General features: G+C 30.6%; 8 protein-coding genes across 8 annotated transcripts; 5 read left to right on the top strand and 3 right to left on the bottom strand.

The window, feature by feature from the left end:
* Window positions 1-998: 998 nt before the first annotated feature.
* On the top strand, window positions 999-1,739 carry LOC145750993 (pulmonary surfactant-associated protein D-like). Its single transcript, XM_082567061.1, has 3 exons — window positions 999-1,080; window positions 1,235-1,382; window positions 1,475-1,739. Exons 1-3 carry the CDS (start codon window positions 999-1,001, stop codon window positions 1,737-1,739), a joined length of 495 nt encoding a protein of 164 aa, XP_082423187.1.
* A 1,839-nt stretch (window positions 1,740-3,578) lies between these two features.
* Window positions 3,579-4,313, top strand: LOC145750992 (pulmonary surfactant-associated protein D-like). Its single transcript, XM_082567060.1, has 3 exons — window positions 3,579-3,654; window positions 3,808-3,955; window positions 4,049-4,313. Exons 1-3 carry the CDS (start codon window positions 3,579-3,581, stop codon window positions 4,311-4,313), a joined length of 489 nt encoding a protein of 162 aa, XP_082423186.1.
* A 1,686-nt stretch (window positions 4,314-5,999) lies between these two features.
* On the top strand, window positions 6,000-6,740 carry LOC145750991 (pulmonary surfactant-associated protein D-like). Its single transcript, XM_082567059.1, has 3 exons — window positions 6,000-6,075; window positions 6,231-6,378; window positions 6,473-6,740. The coding sequence occupies exons 1-3, from the start codon at window positions 6,000-6,002 to the stop codon at window positions 6,738-6,740; spliced, it is 492 nt and encodes a 163-aa protein (XP_082423185.1).
* Window positions 6,741-8,587: 1,847 nt separating this feature from the next.
* LOC145750990 (C-type mannose receptor 2-like) lies at window positions 8,588-11,363 on the top strand. The gene is made up of 6 exons (XM_082567058.1): window positions 8,588-8,663; window positions 8,820-8,967; window positions 9,061-9,303; window positions 10,616-10,722; window positions 10,861-11,019; window positions 11,116-11,363. The coding sequence occupies exons 1-6, from the start codon at window positions 8,588-8,590 to the stop codon at window positions 11,361-11,363; spliced, it is 981 nt and encodes a 326-aa protein (XP_082423184.1).
* Window positions 11,364-14,436: 3,073 nt separating this feature from the next.
* Window positions 14,437-15,191, top strand: LOC145751559 (splicing factor 3B subunit 5-like). The gene is made up of 2 exons (XM_082567737.1): window positions 14,437-14,611; window positions 14,815-15,191. Exons 1-2 carry the CDS (start codon window positions 14,479-14,481, stop codon window positions 14,940-14,942), a joined length of 261 nt encoding a protein of 86 aa, XP_082423863.1. The 5' UTR covers window positions 14,437-14,478; the 3' UTR covers window positions 14,943-15,191.
* Window positions 15,192-15,199: 8 nt separating this feature from the next.
* On the bottom strand, window positions 15,200-20,196 carry LOC145751556 (chaperone Ric-8A-like). Its single transcript, XM_082567733.1, has 12 exons — window positions 20,074-20,196; window positions 19,931-19,978; window positions 19,407-19,581; window positions 19,107-19,201; window positions 18,798-19,024; window positions 18,388-18,493; window positions 17,774-18,025; window positions 17,422-17,514; window positions 16,894-17,041; window positions 16,442-16,589; window positions 15,989-16,108; window positions 15,200-15,646 (listed from the first exon to the last, which is right to left on the bottom strand). The coding sequence occupies exons 1-12, from the start codon at window positions 20,158-20,160 to the stop codon at window positions 15,532-15,534; spliced, it is 1,614 nt and encodes a 537-aa protein (XP_082423859.1). The 5' UTR covers window positions 20,161-20,196; the 3' UTR covers window positions 15,200-15,531.
* Window positions 20,173-21,657, bottom strand: LOC145751557 (mitochondrial tRNA-specific 2-thiouridylase 1-like). The gene has a single exon (XM_082567735.1). The coding sequence runs from the start codon at window positions 21,529-21,531 to the stop codon at window positions 20,242-20,244; it is 1,290 nt and encodes a 429-aa protein (XP_082423861.1). The 5' UTR covers window positions 21,532-21,657; the 3' UTR covers window positions 20,173-20,241.
* LOC145751558 (uncharacterized) lies at window positions 21,580-22,770 on the bottom strand. The gene has a single exon (XM_082567736.1). It carries the CDS (start codon window positions 22,727-22,729, stop codon window positions 21,704-21,706), a length of 1,026 nt encoding a protein of 341 aa, XP_082423862.1. The 5' UTR covers window positions 22,730-22,770; the 3' UTR covers window positions 21,580-21,703.
* Between the last annotated feature and the right edge of the window lie 396 nt (window positions 22,771-23,166).

The raw sequence follows: 23,166 nt of genomic DNA, 5'->3' as shown, positions 1-23,166 counted from the left end.
ACCCTTGTTTAGTTTGTTGAACAAACCACCCGATCACTAAATGTTTAATTAAAACGAACTTATCACTTGGTTCTTAGTGTTGTTTATCAGTTAATTTCTAATTGCAGATATTCTTTATTCTAGGTTCAAGTAGCATCAATTCTAATTTTACCCGTTGATTAGTACCACACGTTTTATTAAAACAAACGTGACACTCTCAAGTAGTTCTCAATATTGTTTATCAGTTAACTTCTAATTGCAGATGTTTTTTTAAATATTTCTTCCCAGAGTAAACTTGCATTAAAATTGCACAATTGCCTCGTTTGATATCACACGTTTAATTAGAACGAACGTGACACTTGAAAAGTAGTTCTTAGTATTGTTTATCAGTTATTACCTTACCAGATGTTATTTGTTGTTTATTTTCACGTCTAAGTTACATCAATGCTAAACAATTCACCATCTTGTATTATTACTTGTTTAATAAAAATAAACTTGGGATTTTAAATGCGGTTCTTTATATTGGTTTTTAGTTAATTTCTTAGTGTAAACTTGCACATGTTTTTACAGTTTTTTTTGCGGTTTATGTAAAAATTAAAGTCACATATATAAGGCAATTTGTGTCAACAAAAACAAATTAAACTTTTACAACTTGAAACCTTTAACGATATACGTTTACTGGTGCATTAATATCGACCAACAAACTTGTTTAGTAATCAACTTAAACATAGAAAGATCTAGGAGTCAGTATTGCAGCTTGTGTTTTTCCCAGATAAGTTATTTAAACATTACACATGGTACTTTGTCAGTAGAAATGTTTTACAAGAACAAACTTAGGTTTTTTAAAGTGTTCTTGGTACTGTTTATCAATTCCAGATGTTATTTAATTATTTTTTCTCGACATAATAAGTGTGGTCGTTACAGCGAATTAGAAATCTATAAAAAAGGAAGCCAAGCAGAGTTATGTTTATCTAAAGTTTGAAAAAAATTATCAAAGTTCAAGTTAACGTTCAAGAAATATGATTTCATCGATCAGTCTTATTATTGGGTTATTTGTCCTTCTACCATTTGCATCAGCTCAAAGTTGTCCTTGTACTACAGGTAATACTGTTTTAATTTTTAAAAGTTTATAAACTCAGTATATCTTAATTTTAAAATAACAATAATTCAACCAAACAAAAAAAACTTTTAAATTTTAAACAAGCTTAAGATTTTCTAATTAATTTGGTAAAGTAACAATTATTTTACAATACAGTTGAATGGCCAGATGCTTATAGACCAGGAAATGGGTATGAATATGCCGTTCGTTACAACATGTACAGTTATACCGATGCTAAGTTACAATGTAGTGCAATTGGTGGAACAGTTGCTGTTTACGGCCCGAGAAGCCCATACTACGGCAGGTGTGTTCTAGTTGAATGTAATACTATATGTTTAAGCACAACAAGGTAACCCAATGCAAGCGGATGTAACATGTTTATTCATTTTTTTAAAGCTTGATACACGGAACCATATTAAAAGATTCTTTTATTGATTTCACCTATATTGGATTAACTGACATTGTCACTGAGGGTCAATGGATTTGGGATGACGGGCAGGCACTTACATGGTCAAACTGGGCGCCAGGGCAACCTACTAATTATGGTGGTTTTGAGCATTGTGTTGGTTTAACTAAAGATGGCCTTTGGAACGATGCAGCTTGTACTGAACTTGATGAGAATCATTTCTACGCTGTATTGTGCGAGAGACTTGTACAATAACTATATGTTGTATAATTGTTTATCTTGATAATGAATAATACAATGTGGTTATGGCAATAATGTTAATGGTGTTCCAAATAAATAATTCTTGCAAGGTATATATTATGTGTCTTAAAACTATCTGATTACATTTCAAGGTGGTTACTCAGTAGAAATATTTTTTGTCGCAAACGTTTTAGTGAGATATATGAAGTCTGAACCTCTTACATTAAAATCCTTTATTTAAATCTTAAATAAATAAACCTTTTTACTTGTTAAAATCTACAAACACCCCTTATCTAAAACGTTGAGAAATCTTAATAAAGGCTGGTAAACAATAATTATTAAATATTTATTCATATTTTACTAAACTTAAAAGCTAATAAATAACACCCTTAAAAATAATCAGATAAGGTAAAGCTTAAACAAGAAGTTGGCTCATAAAAGTGGTGCAATTTATTTAATTCCCTTATTTACTACCGTTGGTAGCCTACAAAGGGTTATGGGCTAATTAAAAAAAACTTTATAATAGATTTTTACCAGTTAAATTTAAGAATTTACAACAGAATGAGGTCCTAGTGTACCCTCACCTTACGTTATTAAAATTTAAAAATATTTTCATTACTCAAATTTATTGTAAAACAATTTAAAATTCTTAGAGCGGATAATTATTTACAATGAACTGACCAAGAATATGTAATTTAAAACACAACAATCAATATGTTATTTGATACAGTATTTGTGCAGCTACGGAACAAATAAATTGGCATGTGCGACAATTAACATCGCTGTCTATTGGTGAAAAAATCAACAAACTATCAAATGCTTATTTCTCAACTAAGTTTCCAAGTAATTCTAACTTTACCCTTGTTTAGTTTGTTAAACAAACCACCCGATCACTAAATGTTTAATTAAAACGAACTTATCACTTGGTTCTTAGTATTGTTTATCAGTTAATTTCTAATTGCAGATATTCTTTATTCTAGGTTCAAGTAGCATCAATTCTAATTTTACCCGTTGTTTAGTATCACACGTTTTATTAAAACAAACGTGACACTCTCAAGTAGTTCTCAATATTGTTTATCAGTTAACTTCTAATTGCAGATGTTTTTTTTAATATTTCTTCCCAGAGTAAACTTGCATTAAAATTGCACAATTGCCTCGTTTGATATCACACGTTTAATTAGAACGAACGTGACACTTGAAAAGTAGTTCTTAGTATTGTTTATCAGTTATTACCTTACCAGATGTTATTTGTTGTTTATTTTCACGTCTAAGTTACATCAATGCTAAACAATTCACCATCTTGTATTATTACTTGTTTAATAAAAATAAACTTGAGATTTTAAATGCGGTTCTTTATATTGGTTTTTAGTTAATTTCTTAGTGTAAACTTGCACATGTTTTTACAGTTTTTTTTGCGGTTTATGTAAAAATTAAAGTCACATATATAAGGCAATTTGCGCAACAAAAACAAATTAAACTTTCACAACTTGAAACCTTCAACGCTATACGTTTACTGGTGCATTAATATCGACCAACAAACTTGTTTAGTAATCAACTTAAACACAGAAAGATCTAGGAGTCAGTATTGCAGCTTGTGTTTTTCCCAGATAAGTTATTTAAACATTACACATGGTACTTTGTCAGTAGAAATGTTTAACAAGAACAAACTTAAGTTTTTTAAAGAGTTCTTGGTACTGTTTATCAATTCCAGATGTTATTTAAATATTTTTTCTCGACATAATAAGTGTGGTCGTTACAGCGAATTAGAAATCTATAAAAAAGGAAGCCAAGCAGAGTTATGTTTATCTAAAGTTTTAAAAAAATTATCAAAGTTCAAGTTAACGTTCAAGAAATATGATTTCATCGATCATTGTTGGGTTATTTGTCCTTCTACCATTTGCATCAGCTCAAAGTTGTCCTTGTACTACAAGTAATACTATTTTAATTTTTAAAAGTTTATAAACTCAGTATATCTTAATTTTAAAATAACAATAATTCAACCAAACAAAAAAACTTTTAAATTTTAAACAAGCTTAAGATTTTCTAATTAATGTGGTAAAGTAACAATTATTTTACAATACAGCGGAATGGCCAGATGCTTATAGACCAGGAAATGGGTATGAATATGCCGTTCGTTACAACGTATACAGTTATACCGATGCTAAGTTACAATGCATTGCAATTGGTGGTTCAATCGCTGTTCATGGCCCGAGAAGCCCATACTACGGCAGGTGTGTTTCTAGTTAAATGTAAATATCACATGTTTAATCACAACAAGGTGACCCAATGCAAGCGGATGTAATATTTTATTTTAAATTTTTAAGCTTAATACACGGAGCCTTATTGAAAGATCCTATAATTAAATATACCTATTTTGGATTGACTGACATTGTCACTGAGGGTCAATGGATTTGGGAGGACGGGCAAGCTATGACTTGGTCAAACTGGAAATCAGGGGAACCTAATAATCAAGATGGTGTTGAGCATTGTGGTAGTTTTACCACAGAGGGCCTTTGGAACGATATAGCAAGTACTGAACTTGTGGAAAACTATTTCTACGCTGTTTTGTGCGAGAGACCTGTACAATGAATGTAAAGTGTGTGGTTGTTCACTTTGGTAATTAAATACAATGTACTAATTGTGGTTAGTTAAATAAGGCCAAATAAAAAACCGTTTAAAGTATATATGTGTGTATAAATTCTATAATAATATATCAAGTAAAATCATAAGAAAACATTCGACCATTACAAATACTTTAACTATTTAAATTGTACGGGTAAGTTTCGCTAAACATACAAAAGGTACGATAACATTTGATTAATTTTAACGGCTCATATTAACATAGAGAACCACTCTAACAAGAACACTAACTTAACGGTAATACGATAGTAACCCAACCAGAAAAAGGATCTTGTTATTAAGTTTAATTGCAAAATAAATCAAGCTACATATCTTTAATAAAAGATAATAGTTTAGATTGACCAAGTGAATGCTCTTCTAAAAAGCAGCACAAATCGTAAAACTGTTTAAAAAATTGACAGATAAAATACAAATATGCATTAAGGAACAAGTTTAACTTAGACATCTTAAAATTTACTTTTTCCTTGTGGCATTTGGAAAGTTGAAATATTTTCTCAACACAAACAACTCATAAAATTATTCCCAATTTCTAAATAAAAAATACGGGATTATAAAAATTCAGCTTTACCAAATATTAATATTATTACCTTAAATAAGTTTAATGCACTTAACACGTGGAAACTCCACGAAAAAAGCGGGAAATACAAACGGAACGACAACATTTTTAATTTTTACGGTATCCGCTACAATACAACAAAAAATAATCGAATTGTTAATATCACTGAAAATCATTCACCAAATAAGATTTTTTCGAAAACCAAAATTTTAAAACCGACATTCCAACTAATTTATAACGACATTTATTCAGAAAGTACATTTTAAAACATAATATCGATGTTTATAAGGCAAATAAACCGAAAAGTCATCAGGCAATTATTTCTTAACTAAGCAGCTAGTGTTTTTCCCAGCTACTTTAACCCTTGTTTAGTTTGTTTCTACAAATACTTAACAAGAAACAAACCTTACTTTTAAGTTTTGTTTATCAAGTCTCGATATTATTCAATCGTTTTTTTTTCGGTTTGGACATTGGGGTTGTTTAACCGAATTGGCATGTGCGACAATTAACAAAGTAATTGCTGTATATTGGTTAAAAAATCAACAAAATAAAAATAAACTTGAGATTTTAAATGCGGTTCCTTATATTGGTTTTTAGTTAATTTCTTGGTGTAAACTTGCACATGTTTTTACATTTTTTTTTATGTAAAAATTAAAGTCACATATATAAGGCAATTTGTGTCAACAAAAACAAATTTTACTTTCACAACTTGAAACCTTTAACGCTATACGTTTACTGGTGCATTAATATCGACCAACACACTTGTTTAGTAATCAACTTAAACATAAAAAGATCTAAGAGTCAGTATTGCAGCTTGTGTTTTTCCCAGATAAGTTATTTAAACTATACACATGGTACTTTGTCAGTAGAAATGTTTAACAAGAACAAACTTAAGTTTTTTAAAGAGTTCTTGGTACTGTTTATCAATTCCAGATGTTATTTAAATATTTTTTCTCGGCATAACAATTAGTGTGGTCGTTACAGCGAATTAGAAATCTATAAAAAAGGAAGCCAAGCAGAGTTATGTTTATCTAAAGTTTGAAAAAAATTATCAAAGTTCAAGTTAACGTTCAAGAAATATGATTTCATCGATCATTGTTGGGTTATTTGTCCTTCTACCATTTGCATCAGCTCAAAGTTGTCCTTGTACTACAAGTAATACTTTTTTCATTTTTAAAAGTTTATAAACTCAGTATATCTTAAATTTTAAAATAACAATAATTCAACCTAACAAAAAAAACTTTTAAATTTTAAACAAGCTTAAGATTTTTTAATTAATGTGGTAAAGTAACAATTATTTAACAATACAGCGGAATGGCCAAATGCATATAGACCAGGAAATGGGTATGAGTATGCCGTTCGTTACAACGTATACAGTTATACCGATGCTAAGTTACAATGTATTGCAATTGGTGGTTCAATCGCTGTTCACGGCCCAAGAAGTCTATACTACAGCGGGTGTGTTCTTGGTTAAATGTAAATATCACATGTTTAATCACAACAAGGTGACCCTATGCAAACAGATGTAACATGTTTATTCATTTTTTTACAGCTTAATACACGGAGCCGTATTGAAAGATTCTTTTATTGATTTCACCTATTTTGGATTAACTGACATTGCACTAGAAGGAGCGTGGGTTTGGGATGATGGGCAGGCACTAACATGGTCAAACTGGGCGCCTGGGCAACCTAATAATTATGGTGGTAAACAGTATTATGCCGCTTTCGATACAGAGGGCATTTGGAACGATGTAACATCTACCGAATTTCAGGACATCAGCTATTTCTACGCTGTATTGTGCGAGAGACCTGTACAATAACTATATGTTGTATAATTGTTTATCTTGATAATGAATAATACAATGTGGTTATGGCAATAATGTTAATGGTGTTCCAAATAAAAAATTCTTGCAAGGTATATATTATGTGTCTTAAAACTATCGGATTACATTTCAAGGTGGTTACTCAGTAGAAATATTTTTTGTCGCAAACGTTTTAGTGAGATATATGAAGTCTGAACCTCTTACATTAAAATCCTTTATTTAAATCTTAAATAAATAAACCTATTTACTTGTAAAATCCTACAAACACCTCTTATCTAAAACGTTGGGAAATCTTAGAAATAGCTGGTAAACAATAATTATTAAATATTTATTCATATTTTACTAAACTTAAAAGCTATTGAATTACACCCTTAAAAATAATCAGATAAGGTAAAGCCTAAGCAAGAAGTTGGCTCATAAAAGTGGTGCAATTTATTTTATTCCCTTATTTACTACCGTTGGTAGCCTACAAAGGGTTATGGGCTAATTATAAAAAAAACTTTATAATAGATTTCTACCAGTTAAATTTAAGATTTTACCACAGAATGAGGCTCTTGTGTACCCTCACCTTACGTTATAAAAATTTAAAAATATTTTCATTACTCAAATTTATTGTAAAACAATTTAAAATTCTTAGAGCGGATAATTATTTACAATGAACTGACCAAGAATATGTATTTTAAAACACAACAATCAATATGTTATTTGATACAGTATTTGTGCAGCTACGGAACAAATAAATTGGCATGTGCGACAATTAACATCGCTGTCTATTGGTGAAAAAATCAACAAACTATCAAATGCTTATTTCTCAACTAAGTTTCCAAGTAATTCTAGCTTTACCCTTGTTTAGTTTGTTGAACAAAACCACCCGATCACTAAATGTTTAATTAAAACGAACTTATCACTTGGTTCTTAATATTGTTTATCAGTTAATTTCTAATTGCAGATATTCTTTATTCTATGTTCAAGTAGCATCAATTCTAATTTTACCCGTTGTTTAGTATCACACGTTTAATTAAAACAAACGTGACACTCTCAAGTAGTTCTCAATATTGTTTATCAATTAATTTCTAATTGCAGATGTTTTTTTAAACAATTCTTCCCAGAGTAAACTTGCATTAAAGATGCAGAATTGCTTCTGTTTGTTATCACATGTTTAATTAGAACGAAAGTGACACTTGAAAAGTAGTTCTCAGTATTGTTTATCAGTTATTACCTTAAACTTACAGATGTTTTTGTTGTTTATTTTCACGTCTAAGTTACATCAATGCTAAACAATTCACCATCTTGTATTATTACTTGTTTAATAAAAATAAACTTGAGATTTTAAATGCGGTTCCTTATATTGGTTTTTAGTTAATTTCTTGGTGTAAACTTGCACATGTTTTTCCTTTTTATTTTGCGGTTTATGTAAAAATTAAAGTCCCTTATATAAGACAATTTGCGCAACAAAAACAAATTAAAATTTCACAACTTGAAACCTTTAACGCTATACGTTTACTGGTGCATTAATATCGACCAACAAACTTGTTTAGTGATCAACTTAAACATAGAAAGATCTAGGAGTCAGTATTGCAGCTTGTGTTTTTCCCAGATAAGTTATTTAAACTTCACACACGGTACTTTGTAAGTAGAAATGTTTAACAAGAACAAACTTAAGTTTTTTAAAGAGTTCTTGGTACTGTTTATCAATTCCAGATGTTATTTAATTATTTTTTCTCGACATAATAAGTGTGGTCGTTACAGCGAATTAGAAATCTATAAAAAAGGAAGCCAAGCAGAGTTATGTTTATCTAAAGTTTTAAAAAAATTATCAAAGTTCAAGTTAACGTTCAAGAAATATGATTTCATCGATCATTGTTGGGTTATTTGTCCTTTTACCATTTGCATCCGCTCAAAGTTGTCCTTGTACTACAGGTGATACTGTTTTAATTTTTAAAAGTTTATAAACTAAATATATCTTAATTTTTTAAACAACAATAATTCAACCAAACAAAAAAACTGTTAACTTTTAAACAAGCTTAAGAATATTTAATTAGAATGTAGTAAAGTAACAATTATTTCACAATACAGCGGAATGGCCAAATGCCTATAGACCAGGAAATGGGTATGAGTACGTAGTTCGTTACAACATGTACAGTTATACCGATGCTAAGTTACAATGTAGTGCAATTGGTGGTTCAATTGCTGTTTACGGCCCGAGAAGTCCATACTACGGCAGGTGTGTTTCTAGTTGAATGTAAATATCACATGTTTGATCACAACAAGGTGACCCAATGCAAGCAGATGTAATATTTTATTTTAATTTTTTAAGCTTAATACACGGAGCCGTATTAAAAGATCCTTTTATTACATATACCTATTTTGGATTGACTGACATCGTCACTGAGGGTCAATGGATTTGGGATGACGGGCAGGCACTTACATGGTCAAACTGGGCATCAGGGGAACCTAATAATCTAAATGGTGTTGAGCATTGTGCTAGTTTTACCACAGAGGGCCTTTGGTACGATGAAGCTTGTACTAAACTTAATGAAAATCATTTCTACGCTGTATTGTGCGAGAGACCCGTACAATAACTATAAGTTGTATAATTGTTTATCTCGATAATGAATAATACAATGTGGTTATGGCAATAATATATATGGCGTGCCAAATAAAAAAATTCTTGCAAGGTATGTGTCTTAAAACTATCTGATTACATTTCAAGTGATCCTAATAGTCAAGATGGTGTTGGGCATTGTGGTAGTTTTACTAAAGAGGGCCTTTGGAATGATATAGCAAGTACTGAACTTGTGGAAAATCGTTTCTACGCTGCTTTGTGCGAGAGACCTGTACAATGAATGTAAAGTTAGTGGTTGTTTACTTTGGTAATTAAAAATACAATGTACTAATTGTGGTTGAATTAATAAGGCAAAATAAAAAACCGTTTAAAGTATAAATGTGTGTATAAATTCTATAATAATATATTAAGTAAAATCATAAGAAAACATTCGATCATTACAAATACTTTAACTATTTAAATTGCACGGGTAAGTTTTGCTAAACATATAAACGGTACGATAACATTTTATTAATTTAACGGCTCATATTAACATAGAGAACCACTCTAACAAGAACACTAACTTAACGGTAATACAATAGTAACCCAACTAGAAAAAGGATCTTGTTATTAAGTTTAATTGCAAAATAAATCAACATACATATCTTTAATAAAAGATAATAGTTTAGATTGACCAAGTGAATGCTCTTCTAAAAAGCAATACAAATCGTAAAACTTTTTAAAAAATTGACAGATAAAAATACAAATATGCATTAAGGGAACAAGTTTAACTTAGACATTTTAAAATTTACTTTTTCCTTGTGGCATTTGAAAAGTTGAAACTTTTTCCTCAATACACAACTCTTAAATTATTCCCAATTTCTAAATAACAAATACAAGATCATACAGATTCAGTTTTACCAAATATTAATATTATTTCCTCAAAAAAGTTTAACGCACTTAACACGTGAAAACTCGCGGAAAAAAAAAAGCGGAAAATACAAACGGAACGACAACATTTTTAATTTTTTACGGTATCCGCTACATTACAACAAAAATTAATCGAATTGTTAATATCACTGAAAATCATTCACCAAATAAGATTTTTTCGAAAACCAAAATTTTAAAACCGACATTCCAACAAATTTAGAACGACATTTATTTAGAAAGTTCATTTTAAAACATAATATCGCTATTTAGTCTCGATATTATTCAATCGTTTTTTTTTCGGTTTGGACATTGGGGTTGTTTAAGCGAATTAGAAATCTATAAAAGTGGAGGCTTAGGTATATTGTCCAAAAGTTTAAAAACAAAAGAATCTTTACAGGTCAAGATATCAACATCCAAGAAATATGATTTCATCAATCAATCTTGTTGTTGGGTTGTTTGTCCTTCTACCATTTGTATTAGCTCAAATTTGTCCTTGTACTAGAGGTAACTAATGTTTTTTATTTCAAAACTTTATAAACTTAATATATCTTAATTACATGTTAAAATAACAATAATTACCTTGGACATAGTATTTTTTTTTCCAGATTAGAATTTCGTAAACTAACAAACACCATATTACAGCTGAATGGCCAGATGCCTATAGACCAGGAAATGGGTATGAGTACGTAGTTCGTTACAACATGTACAGTTATACCGATGCTAAGTTACAATGTATTGCAATTGGTGGTTCAATTGCTGTTCACGGCCCGAGAAGTCCATACTACAGCAGATATGTTTCTAGTTAAATGTAAATATCACATGTTTAATCACAACAAGGTGACCCAATGCAAGCAGATGTAACATGTTTATTCATTTTTTTAAGCTTAATACACGGAGTTGTTTTAAATGATCCTTTACTTGATTTCACCTATATTGGATTAACTGACATTGCATTAGAAGGAGCGTGGGTTTGGGAGGATGGGCAGGCACTTACATTGTCAAACTGGGTGCCAGGGCAACCTGATGATTATGGTGTTGAGCATTGTGTTGGTTTAAATAGAATTGGCCTTTGGAATGATACATTATGTAAGGAAATCCACGGAAGTTATTTCTACGGTGTATTGTGCGAGAGACCTGTACAATAAAAATATGTTATGTTAACTTGGTAATGGAAATACAATGTAGTGATGGTAGTAATGTTGATGGCGTGCCGAACAAATTAATCTTGCAAGGTGTATGATATGTTTGTTGAAACTATCTAATTACATTTCAAGTAAGGTAATTAAAAAAACATTTGATCGCTAACAACCTTGTATATTTAAACTCTATTCTTGTATATTTCGCGGAAAAAAGCGGAATGTACAAACGGAACGATAACAATTTAATATTTTTGACGGTATACACACATATTAACATAAAAAACTAACCAAAACGCTAAACATAACCTTTTGGTGATACTTCAGTAACCTAATCAAAAATAAACTTAATATTTAGTTTAATATTAACTAAAAACACTTAAAACATTATAATTAGTCTAAACTGTTATTTTGTTTAATAATAACCAACTTAAAACATAATATTTAACCTAAAACACTTACACGCTATACACCCAAAACAATTAAAACACTATTGCTCAATGGAAAAAAAAATTATAAGTTATCTTACATGGGTAATTATTATATAAATAGCTATACTTAATGCACATATTAATATACTAAATCATTGTTATAGAAAGCAAAAGTTACACTAATTTTCATTACTTTGCAACATTTATGTTAAAAAATAGAAACCTACGAATTAAACAAAAACTATTTATAATACAAACTTTAAATATAATCAATGTCTTTAGTCTAACGTTACATTCTAAAACCAAGAGCTATAGCAAGCGAGCAAGCTAAGCTTTATAACAAGCTACATAACTGGTAAGATATATTCAGTCTTAAACAAACAATCCAAGCACACAACAAGCTCAAGACATCTAACAAAAAACTAGTGAACGACCTAAAAACAACGATGAATAAAATACTAAGCTATATACCCTACCAGCTTTAAATTTTATGGTCAACTATTACTTAGTTTATAACGAACAAAACTAACTTTAACTTTACACACAACTAACTTTAAACTTTACACACAACTAGCGCAAGACTTCTACCAAAAAACCTAGCAAGCGACGTAACTGCTTAGACTAATGATCAAAGTGCACATTTCTATCAAAGTGCACATTTCTAGCAACCTTAAGACAACTAAGATTAAAAAGGTCTGGTTGCTAGTTCTTTAACCAACCAGCTCTACTCAGTCTATAACAAACTTTACACACAACTAGAGCAAGGCATCTACCAAAAAACCTAGTGAGCTATCCAACTACTAAGACTGGCAACTTAACTACGAAGACTGAAGCGCAAGACATCTACCAAAAAACCTAGCAAGCAACCTAACTACTAAAACTAAATCGCAACACATCTATCAAAAAAACTAGCAAGCGACCTAACTACTGGGACTCAAGCGCAACACATCTACCAAAAAACCTAGCAAGCGACCTAACTACTGGGACTGAAGCGTAACACATCTACCAAAAAACCTAGCAAGCGACCTAACTACTGGGACTGAAGCGCAACACATCAACCAAAAAACCTAGCGAGCAACCTAACTACTAAAACCAAAGCGCAAGACATCTACCAAAAAAACTAGCAAGCGGCTTAACTACTGGGACTGAAGCGCAACACATCTACCAAAAAACCTAGCAAGCGACCTAACTACTGGGACTGAAGCGCAACACATCTACCACAAAACCTAGCAAGCAACCTAACTACTAAAACCAAAGCGCAAGACATCTACCAAAATATCTAGCAAGCGACCTAACTACTTAGACTGAAGCGCAACACATCTACCAAAAAACCTAGCGAGGGACCGAACTACTAAAACAGACTAAAGCTTTAAAACTGTGCCAAAATTTAAGGGAAAACAGTTCCTGCCATAGCGTAGGTGATCCGATATTCAAAAAAGCGAACAGTCGATCAAAGCCATCGGCCTAAAGGCACTACAAGCTGACCAGACGCGCTTATAAAACCAATGAATATCCACGTACGGAGAAGTGCTTGGCCTCCCATTTGTCGCTGGGAGGCCTCCCATTTAAACTTCCCCAACTGTAAGTTAAACATCAAAATCTTGAGCCTAGGTTAAGCCTAAAATAATCCTATTTGTGGTCCCTAATAAAGATTAAGTTCAGCCTAAGTCTAGGTTAAAACTTTGGTTATGACCTCGCTTAGCCTAAGCGAAAATTTTTAGATTTTTAAAAAAATATATTTTTTAAGGGTTTTATTAAATAAAATAAATTGCAGTTTTAAAAACATAATTTAATTAGTTTTAGACTTATTTTTTATTAAAAACTGACATAAAATTAACCTTAATTTAAATAATTAATTATTTATTATCATTTTAATAATTTTTGGAAACACGTAAATTCTACGGAAAGAACGGATTGTGCCAACAAAGCGCAGAAAAAATATAAATCCCTTATCTTAATTGAATCTCAAATATAATATTTTGTCAAAACAAAAAAAGACATATTTATTAATTTTAACTTAAAATAAATGTTAAATATAAAAAAATAATTAAAAATATTTCACTTTTTCGAAATGTCAAAAATATTTTTAAAAATTAAATCCGCTTTTTCTTCCGCAATTTTATCGTATCACATTTGTTTTATTTTCGTGCAAGTTTCGGACAGTACTAAAGTACGGGATGCGGGATAGTGCGGGAACGTATGTAAACGTTAACAAAAATTCGCGGAATGCGGGACGGAACGGAATTTTTGTACTTTTCTGCGGGATGATTGCTGTTTTTATCTAAAGGGCTAAGGGGTGATGCGGGATTGACTTTAAAGGTCAAGGAATGATGCGAAATTGAATATAAAGCACAAGGGAAGATTAGGGGAGGGTATAAAAAGTCCGTCCTTTTCCGCATTCAGTGTTTTTTTATTACCGTTTACATACGGCCTCGGTATTTCCCGCACCACGCAACTTCCCGCATCCCGTATTTTAGTACTACCCCAAGTTTCGTTGTTTTATTAGCAACATTCATAAAAAACTAATCTGTTAAGGATAGCAGTTAGACGACTAAGCCAAAAATCCAAATAATATAAGATAACTACCAGTTAATATCGATTCTTGTTGGATTTTTTCTGTTTTTAACCGTTTAATGATTGTATTTAGACTAAGTTACAAACTTTACAACTAAGTTTAAAGTAAAACATCCAAGATGGGAGACCGTTACAATATCTTCTCGCAAATGGAGCACTTACAATCTAAGTATGTCGGGACAGGACACGCTGACACCACCAAGTGGGAGTGGATGACCAATCAGCATCGAGACACCCTTTCTTCTTATATTGGTAAAGTGTTATATGTTTATTCACACAATGATTTTACAATTAGACCGACAGCGTGGTCTCATGGTATAATCACTTCATACACTACTATGTATTTTACAACTGGTGGCAGTAAGAATCAAACCAGAGATCTTTAAGCCTAACCCTAACTCACTAAATCACAAAACCTAATAAAATAGAATCTTAATGATGTAAACTTATCGCAGGTCACCATGATTTATTAAACTACATCTCAGTAGCAGAGAACGAGGCACGAGCTCGAGTTCGATTTAATTTGCTCGACCGAATGTTTCAGCCTTGTGGCCCACCTCCAGATCGACCAAACATGCATTAAATAAACAAGTTTAACTTGGACAATATTGTTGGCACCAGATGAACACTGAACTTTCTTTAAAGGTTGTTCTATAGCACCCTAAGTAAAGTTAACTTTTGCTGATGTACAAGTTATTCTATTTTAAATTTTTACCATAACTTCTAATGTTTTGTGAATGGACAATTTTACAATTAGTTTTAGGTTTTCGAATACACCAGAATTTTCCCTTTAAATGTGTTTTTGTATCAACTTCTTATAATAAATAAAATTTTAAACATAATAGTTGTGTATTTAATACAGACTTAACATCAAAACAACACAGTATTGCACAAAATATCCATCTTGGACACAGATAAACAATAATTTCAAACCTTATTTAAAGTCAATTACAAAAACAACAAAAAGTTTAAATTGGTTCTACTTACATAGCTTTGAATTCAGTTAACATAATAGGAATAAAACTCACTGCAATATTAATAACAATATCCCTATATCAAGGGTTGCTAACTTTTACAAAAGCCAAAAAGGTCATAGAAAAATAAACCAAATTTTATGTAAGTTTGCCAAACCTGTTTTATAGTAGGTAGTAAGATAATAAACCTACTGAATGTTAGTCTGAATCTGAGCTATGTTCTGATTCAATATCTTGAGCTTCATGAAACTTCTGGTGAAGTGAAACTAACTTTCCATCCTCCCCAACACACATCGGTTGCATCACATCATGACTGTAAATACAAAACATTGCAAACATTAACGATAGAGTGTAAAGGTTAAAACAATTGGTCTCACTACATAAGGTCATGAATTCATTTTCCAATGCTCTCATGCTGTAGCACCCTTAAGTAAGGCACAATGAAGAGTGTAAACTTTTGCTAAGCCAGCACTTTATCAGCAGCATAATTATAGGGCAATTATAATCTCTAATACTCCAAACTGCCACAGGCAACTCGAGACTGGGTCAGGGTAACTGATGTTACTCTATGTTGATGCTGTGAAGTTGACCTTTCCACATCAAAGATAAATAAATTTGATGAAAAGCTTAACTGTATAAGTACAATGTTAATCACCTCGATAACTTAGATATTTGGTTTGCCAGTTGAACAGCGAGAAATTCTTTCTGTTCGTCGCTCATTCCTTCCATTGGGTTCTTAACCACAGGAGGGACATGACCTGTTACAGGGTTGATTCTAATATAAAACAAATTGGAGCTATAATATAAGGTCAAAAAATGTTCAACTTTATAAATATTTAAGACCAAATTTTATGTAAATTACTTTTTAACTTAACCAAAATGGCTAAGTAGCATTTTTATAAATAAAATTGGCTTATAGCAGTATTATTTTTCTTATCATTAGGTTTTTAGACATAGCAGAATTGCGATAAGTGCTTTACCAATTAACCTTACAATATAGAAGCCACCAGAATTATTTTTCCCCACAATAAACTTTTAGAAAAAGCAGAAGTGCCATGAAAACCTCTATGAATATTTTGGTATTCTTACTGTAAGCATCAGCACTTACCTCTCACTTGCTTCCTTATATTCCTCAGTATCCGAATCTGAATCCTCCGAGTAGTTTGCCTCATAATCATTCCCACCTGCCAGTAACCCTCTTGCTGCCAACAACCCTGCAGCGTTACCATAACCAGTGTACTTTACAAATCTGTCAACTGAGAATATAAATCATTGTTAATAATAAATTATAACAAGTTAAATTACTTAATACACATTTGATTTGCCTACCAAAAATAAAGGTAAATCAAAACCTATATTATATGTATTTATTTCGATTTTTCAGGGATTATTGAAAGTGATATAAAGATAAACAATAAATATTACAACAATGGGACGGGAAAAAATGACAAAATCAATTTAATGATTTAAAACATGCCAAAAGTATTAATGTTTACATAAAAATTTTATAGTACATTATGGCATGGTCACCAAACCCAGTTAATAATAAACAACACTTACCATTTTCTTTACAGAGTACAAATATGAAGTCAGCTGCTGCACTTTTAACATCGGTGTCATTGTGGGTAAAAAGTTTAATTAATTTATTCCTGAATTCTTTCCCATCTTCAGGACGATGTTTAAAGTCTTTGCGTGGGGGAATCACCTCCTGTTGAGTTTAAAATATTATAAACATTTTATAAACCTAACTTGAATTCATCTTAATTTTTTGTATTTATTTATCCTTGATGAAGGAAAGTCGACCTCACAACCCAAACATAGAGTAACATCAGTTACCTTGACACAGTCTTGAGTTGCCTGTGGCAGTTTGGGATAATATTGATTTTAACCAACCAATAATTAAGCTGCTAATTGGTTTTGGCTTGACTGAAGTTTATACAAATTGCTACAGCATAAAAGCAAAGGAATCAAACCCAAGAACTAAAGCCAGGAGTTCTAACCACCATGCGATCAGTTAACATTCCAGTTCAAAAATAATTTTAATCTGATCTATAAACAACATGTTAAATAGTTTGTTTTAGTACTCACCTTCTTATAATACTTCCTTATGTCCCTAGATATTCTGGAAAGTTGGCTCATTAGCGCCAGTAGTGGTTGAAGAATATCAGTTGTCACTTTATCCTGTCACAAGGATTTTAAAATTTAATCATGATGATCCAATATGTAAAATTTATAATTTAATATTTAATTTGAACAGATATCCATTTACAGCCTTTGTATTTATATAATCAATAAGGATTTAAAATTAAATTTTAAAAGCATGTTACTCTATTACAAATTGGACAGTTATAAATTATTTAAAGTGAATTTAGAGTATAAAAAATCCAAATTGTTGGTTAATATTACGTTGAAATTCAACATCCAATACAAAATAACTTACGTTCATTATTCTATTCTTTAATATCTGCAGCAAAGATTGAACGGGTTTCATATTTTTCCTAACTTCCCCGTTATCACTTGAACCAGGTTGTATTGGGGTAAACAACTCAACATTAAAGCAGTGGGGAGGGACACTGTATAAAGCATTGCCAGTATTACAGTGAAGTGCTTCAGTTAAGGTTGGGTCCTCAGGTTGACTGTTTAAAATAATGGAGCATATTTGTACAGTGGAGTTCATATTTTCTGTTTCTTGCTACAAAAAAAATACAAATGAAATATGAGCTTTGATTGAGTTAACTACTTTGCTTTAGTACCAGGAGTCCTGGGTTCAATACCCACTGCTTTTATGCTGTAGCGCCCTTAAGTAAGGCGCTGTAAATGGTATGAACTCCTGCTAAGCTCCAAACCATCAGCAGGTTAATTATCAGACAATTATAATAGATAAAATCTCAAACTAAGTCAAGACTGGTTTGGAGTAACAAATGTTACTCTATGTTTAGGCTGTAAAGTTAACCTTCCCCAAATCAAGGATAAATAAATATAAAAAATAAATAAAATAACATCAAAGGTTTTTATATTATCTTTATGGTATTTGAAATTTGCTAAAATACTTACCTGGTTATATATTTTGACCTTCCTTAAATCCATGTTTAAATTGAAGACAACTTTTAAAATCTCACACAGCATATTACAACTCTCAGTAGGAAGCTTTATAAGAACACTAAAATAAAAATAAATTTTAGGGTATATAATTAAACAATAATTTTATTGTATTTATTTATCCTTAATGTGGAAAGGTTGACTTACAACCTAAACATAGAGTTACATCAATTACCCCGACCCAGTCTCAAGTTTACTTTAGCAGTTTGGGATATTATTGATCATATTTTTTAATAATTAATCAAAGCTCTCATACTGTTTATAGTGCCTTACTTAAGAGTGCTACATCATGAAAGCAGTGGGGATCAAACCTAGGACCTTATGTAGTAAAACCAAGTGATTTACAAAATAATAAATAAACAAACCTTTTGTCATCAGAGTCGATATTTTGATCAACAATATGTTGAAGGAATTGAATAACAACCGATCTAGCTTCGTGCTCGTTAACAAGAATGTTACGACCTTGTTTGTTCAATGCTGACACCAGAAAGATGGCACGAAGTGAGGTCACATTTTGTTCATGAGTCCTGTTCAAATGTTGTTTAATATTCGTCACAATTTTTTTAAGAAAATCGCCATGACAACAAACACCCTAAAATAAAAATTCATAGTTTTAAATTAAAAATAAAATTTGTGAAAGTTTAAAGATTTTAAATATTAAACCAATTATTAACCTGTGCATCCATGGTAAGGTAAATCACATTACAAATTGCTTTGCAAGAGTTTACTTCTATGGAACTATATTGTAATTTATCCTCTGCATTATCACCTTAACAGTAATGAAGGGTAATGTTAAAAGTCTTTAGTTTATGACCACAACTGGTAACTTATAATTCATTGATTACAAGTAGGTTTAATTGTGAAAAAATACCTCTTTAATAGCTGAGAATATATTTGGTAAAAAAGTTAATTTTTAAAGTAATTTTAGTCAATGTTAATATAATAATATTTAATTATAATCTGTTTTTATTCACCTTTATTATAAGAGCAAGCCTGTTTGAGTAAACAATCTACAAACTTTCTCGTTGCAAAATATTTGTCGACAACATTTTTATCACGCGACAAATATCGAACAATTTCAAACGCTTCGTTTAAAAAATCCAAGTTTTCGTTTTTGTAAATTTCTGGAATCAGTAATTCAATCATTTTCTGTAAATTAAAATTAAAAATGTTAATATGTATTTATTTATCCTCGATGTGGGAAGGTTGACTTTACAACCTAAACATAGAGTAACATTTGTTACCCCAAACCAGTCTCGAGTTACCCCAACTCAGTCTTGAGTTGCCTTTGGCAGTTTGGGATATTAGTACTTTTAATTAATTTGCTAATAGGTTTTTGGCTCAGCAGAAGTTTAATTGTTTATAGCACCTTACTCAAGAAATCTACAGCACAAAAGCACTGGGAATTTTACCCAGGACCTCATGTAATGAAGCCAATTGCAAGTTACATTTCAGTGGATAAAAATAAAAATGATAAAATATAAAATTTGAAACAAACCTGTCTGTCGGTTGTAGTATCAGGATCTAATTTAAAAATTTGTTTGTGCTGAAAAAATAAATATTAACTATAAGTTAAAATTCAAAACAATTAAAAAATAAGTCTTTTGGGTTTAAAACATAAATGTTAACTTAACAACTTACAGAATTGTTGTATTGCTTCAAAGTTTCCAAAATATTTTCATTTTCATGTAAAGCTGATATTACTTCCTTTTCACTACAACTCTCCATTTTGTAATTTAATTATTTACTAATTTATTAAAATCTATAAAAAAAAGAATAAAAAATTAAATATTAATTAATATAATTATATTACAGGTTCATTTTCTGTGTCTCCCAAATATAATTATCAATTTCTTCGTTTGATAAATTATCTGGAAACGCTGCCACAGTGTTGCCAAATTGTTTTACCAAATCCAACCAAATTTGAGGATTTTTACGATAAAAATTAAACTCAATTTCACCCGATCTACATTCATACATCGAGGGGCCAACATCAATAATATTAGAACCACCTAAACAGATGTCACTGTGATAAAGAACAGCATCTTGTCCGACCGTAATCGCACGAATTGGATGTTTAAGAATTATCAACAAATTTTCATCATCTAATAAATGAACAACGCAATCAATCAAAGGCTCTCTATGATAAACACGAAACTGGCATTTCATGGTTTTGTTTTTTTCTAATTCTGTTGGAATTTTCGTGATCCAATTAATTTTTGTAGAAATGAGACTTCTGTTGAAAAATGACGAATGCCGCGTGCCGGGCACAACGATCACATCTCCTGTTTCAACATTCCTGTGTAGGACAGCATAAGAGTTTACCATCCCGGGAATATTGGATCTTTGCCCGACAGTTTTAGAGAAATAAGAATTATGTTCTCCCACTATTTTTCCACTTTCTAAACAATGAAATTTGCCCGGTTTTGGAGCGATGTAACTCTCGATAAATTCAGTGAAGTTTCTACTTCCAATAAAACAGATTCCCATGCTTTCTTTTCTATTTAAAGTAAATGAAATCGGTGAATTTTGAGCAATTTGTTTCACTTCTGATTTAAGTAAATTTTCCAGTGGAAAATAAATGTTTTGTAAAGTTAAAGAATTAATTTTATGAAGGAAAAATGTCTGGTCTTTAAACGAATCTTTAGCTTTTAACAATTGTTGCTCAATATCATTAAATTTTGTTCCATCTAAAACTTTATCCCCTAATGTTGTTCTTGCGTAATGTCCTGTGGTCAAAATTATATCAGAATCGAATAATTGCCTTGATTTTTTTATAAGGGCATCAAATTTAATATATTTATTACACAAGGCATCAGGATTAGGGGTTTTCCCTAACTCATATCCTCTTAAAAGGGGTTCAAACACATAATTCCAGTATTCTTTAACAAGATTCATTTCATGGAATGGAATTTCTAAAGTTTTACAAACTTTCATGGCATATTCACGATCGTTATTGTTTGTACATTGCCCGATTTCTTCGTTTAAATCCCAATTTTTCATGAAAATTCCATGAACTTTGTAACCTTTGTTTCTTAGTAGGAAGGCAGCCACTGCACTATCGACCCCTCCTGATATTGCACAAATTATTTTCGACATTTTTAATTATTTTAACATTTTTTCTAACAAAATATAAATAAGTATATTTACAAAAACATAAAGGTATTTCAAATGTAGGTATAACCTAAGGTTAAATGCTTTCAAAGTGAAGACTGGAGACCATGCTTAACTGTTTTAAATTAAAATAAAGTTTACAAATAGCTTATTATTGTTAATTTGAAGCTTTTAAAATTTTCTTAAAATCCATCGTTCTGTCCATCCACGAAGAAGTTTGAAACTTGATTTTATTTGATCTTGCCTTAATCATCTTGTCGTTGTTTTTGTTCAAAAATCCTTTACAAACTTTATCATTTTCTTCCGAAGAAGTAAAATTTTCAACATTTAATTCAATTTCATTTGCTTTAAAATCAATTTTAGATTCTAAATCATTTTGTGCTTGAATTTTAATGTTTCCATCTTTAGAAATAATATCAATTAAATTATGATTTATAACAAAAATGTTAATATCTCCATTGTTAGTATTTGCTTTCAAATCCCCTTCAACAGTTCCTATATTAATATCCCCATTTTCAACATTAATAATTGAACTTCCATGCAAACTTGAGAAATATAAATCTTTTGTTGAGTTTGCAATTAAATGATTTGCATAAACTCCATGAGTTAAAATTATTTTGTCACTTGAGTTGATTTTTATTTCAGTTCCGATCAGTTTTTCAGTTAAAATTTTTCCGTTTGCAGAAAGATCCAAATTTCCTTTTAAAACTTTTTGTGATACAATTTTTCCTTTTAAATTATTAATTTTAATTTCTTTACCTTGTATATTGTTTAAATAAATATCCCCACAACTAGTTTGAAAGTTGACGACATCCAACTCTAAGTCTGAAGCAGAAATATCTCCATTTAAAACATCCACATTTAAATTAAATGCAGCTGCAAACTCCAAACATAAATTCACTTTTTCATAGTTCAAATTATCACAAAATAACCCAACCTCATTGTTTAGTTTATTGTATTCAAACACACATTGTTGATTTTTTAAATCACTTGAAGTTAGTTTCACTAAATTTTTTCCGCTGTGTAAAATATTTTGGTTTGTTTTTAAGATTAAATCACAGTTTTTTAAACTTGATTTTAGCGTCCAAAAAGGATTGACTTTAACTTCTGTGTAACGTGAAAAACAACGACAACTTATCCTCGATAATTCGGCAAACTTTCTACTTAATTTTACGGCAAACATTTTTAAAATAAATGTAAATTTTAAAACCAAACAATTTTGAATTTTTTTCACAACATTTATTTTTTGAAATTAGACTCGTAACCAGTTTACGATCCAATAGATATTGTAACTATATTACAACTAAAAAAAGGATTTCTATGCGCTGTAAAATTTCTAATTTTTTTGTTTTTTCAACAAGTTAAGTTTTAATAGTTTAATTATAACAAATTTTTAATTTTTTTAATTCTAGATTAATTAAAACAACGTATTTTTAATAGATTTTTGCCAGATTCTTTAGAATTAGAATTTAAGATTGGATTAGGTTAAAAAAGGATAGGATTCTACAAAAGACCAATGCAAAAAAATAGCACTATGTTAACACCAGTTACAGTGTTTTTGTTAAATCTACAAAAAAACAAAAAAATTGAATTCAATAATCTGTTAATAAACCGAAAATT

The sequence above is a fragment of the Corella eumyota genome, chromosome 4, assembly GCF_963082875.1.
Source record: "Corella eumyota chromosome 4, kaCorEumy4.1, whole genome shotgun sequence".
Lineage (NCBI taxonomy): Eukaryota > Metazoa > Chordata > Ascidiacea > Phlebobranchia > Corellidae > Corella > Corella eumyota.
Note: the sequence above shows the minus strand (reverse complement) of the source record. Positions and strands in the feature narration are given on the sequence as shown.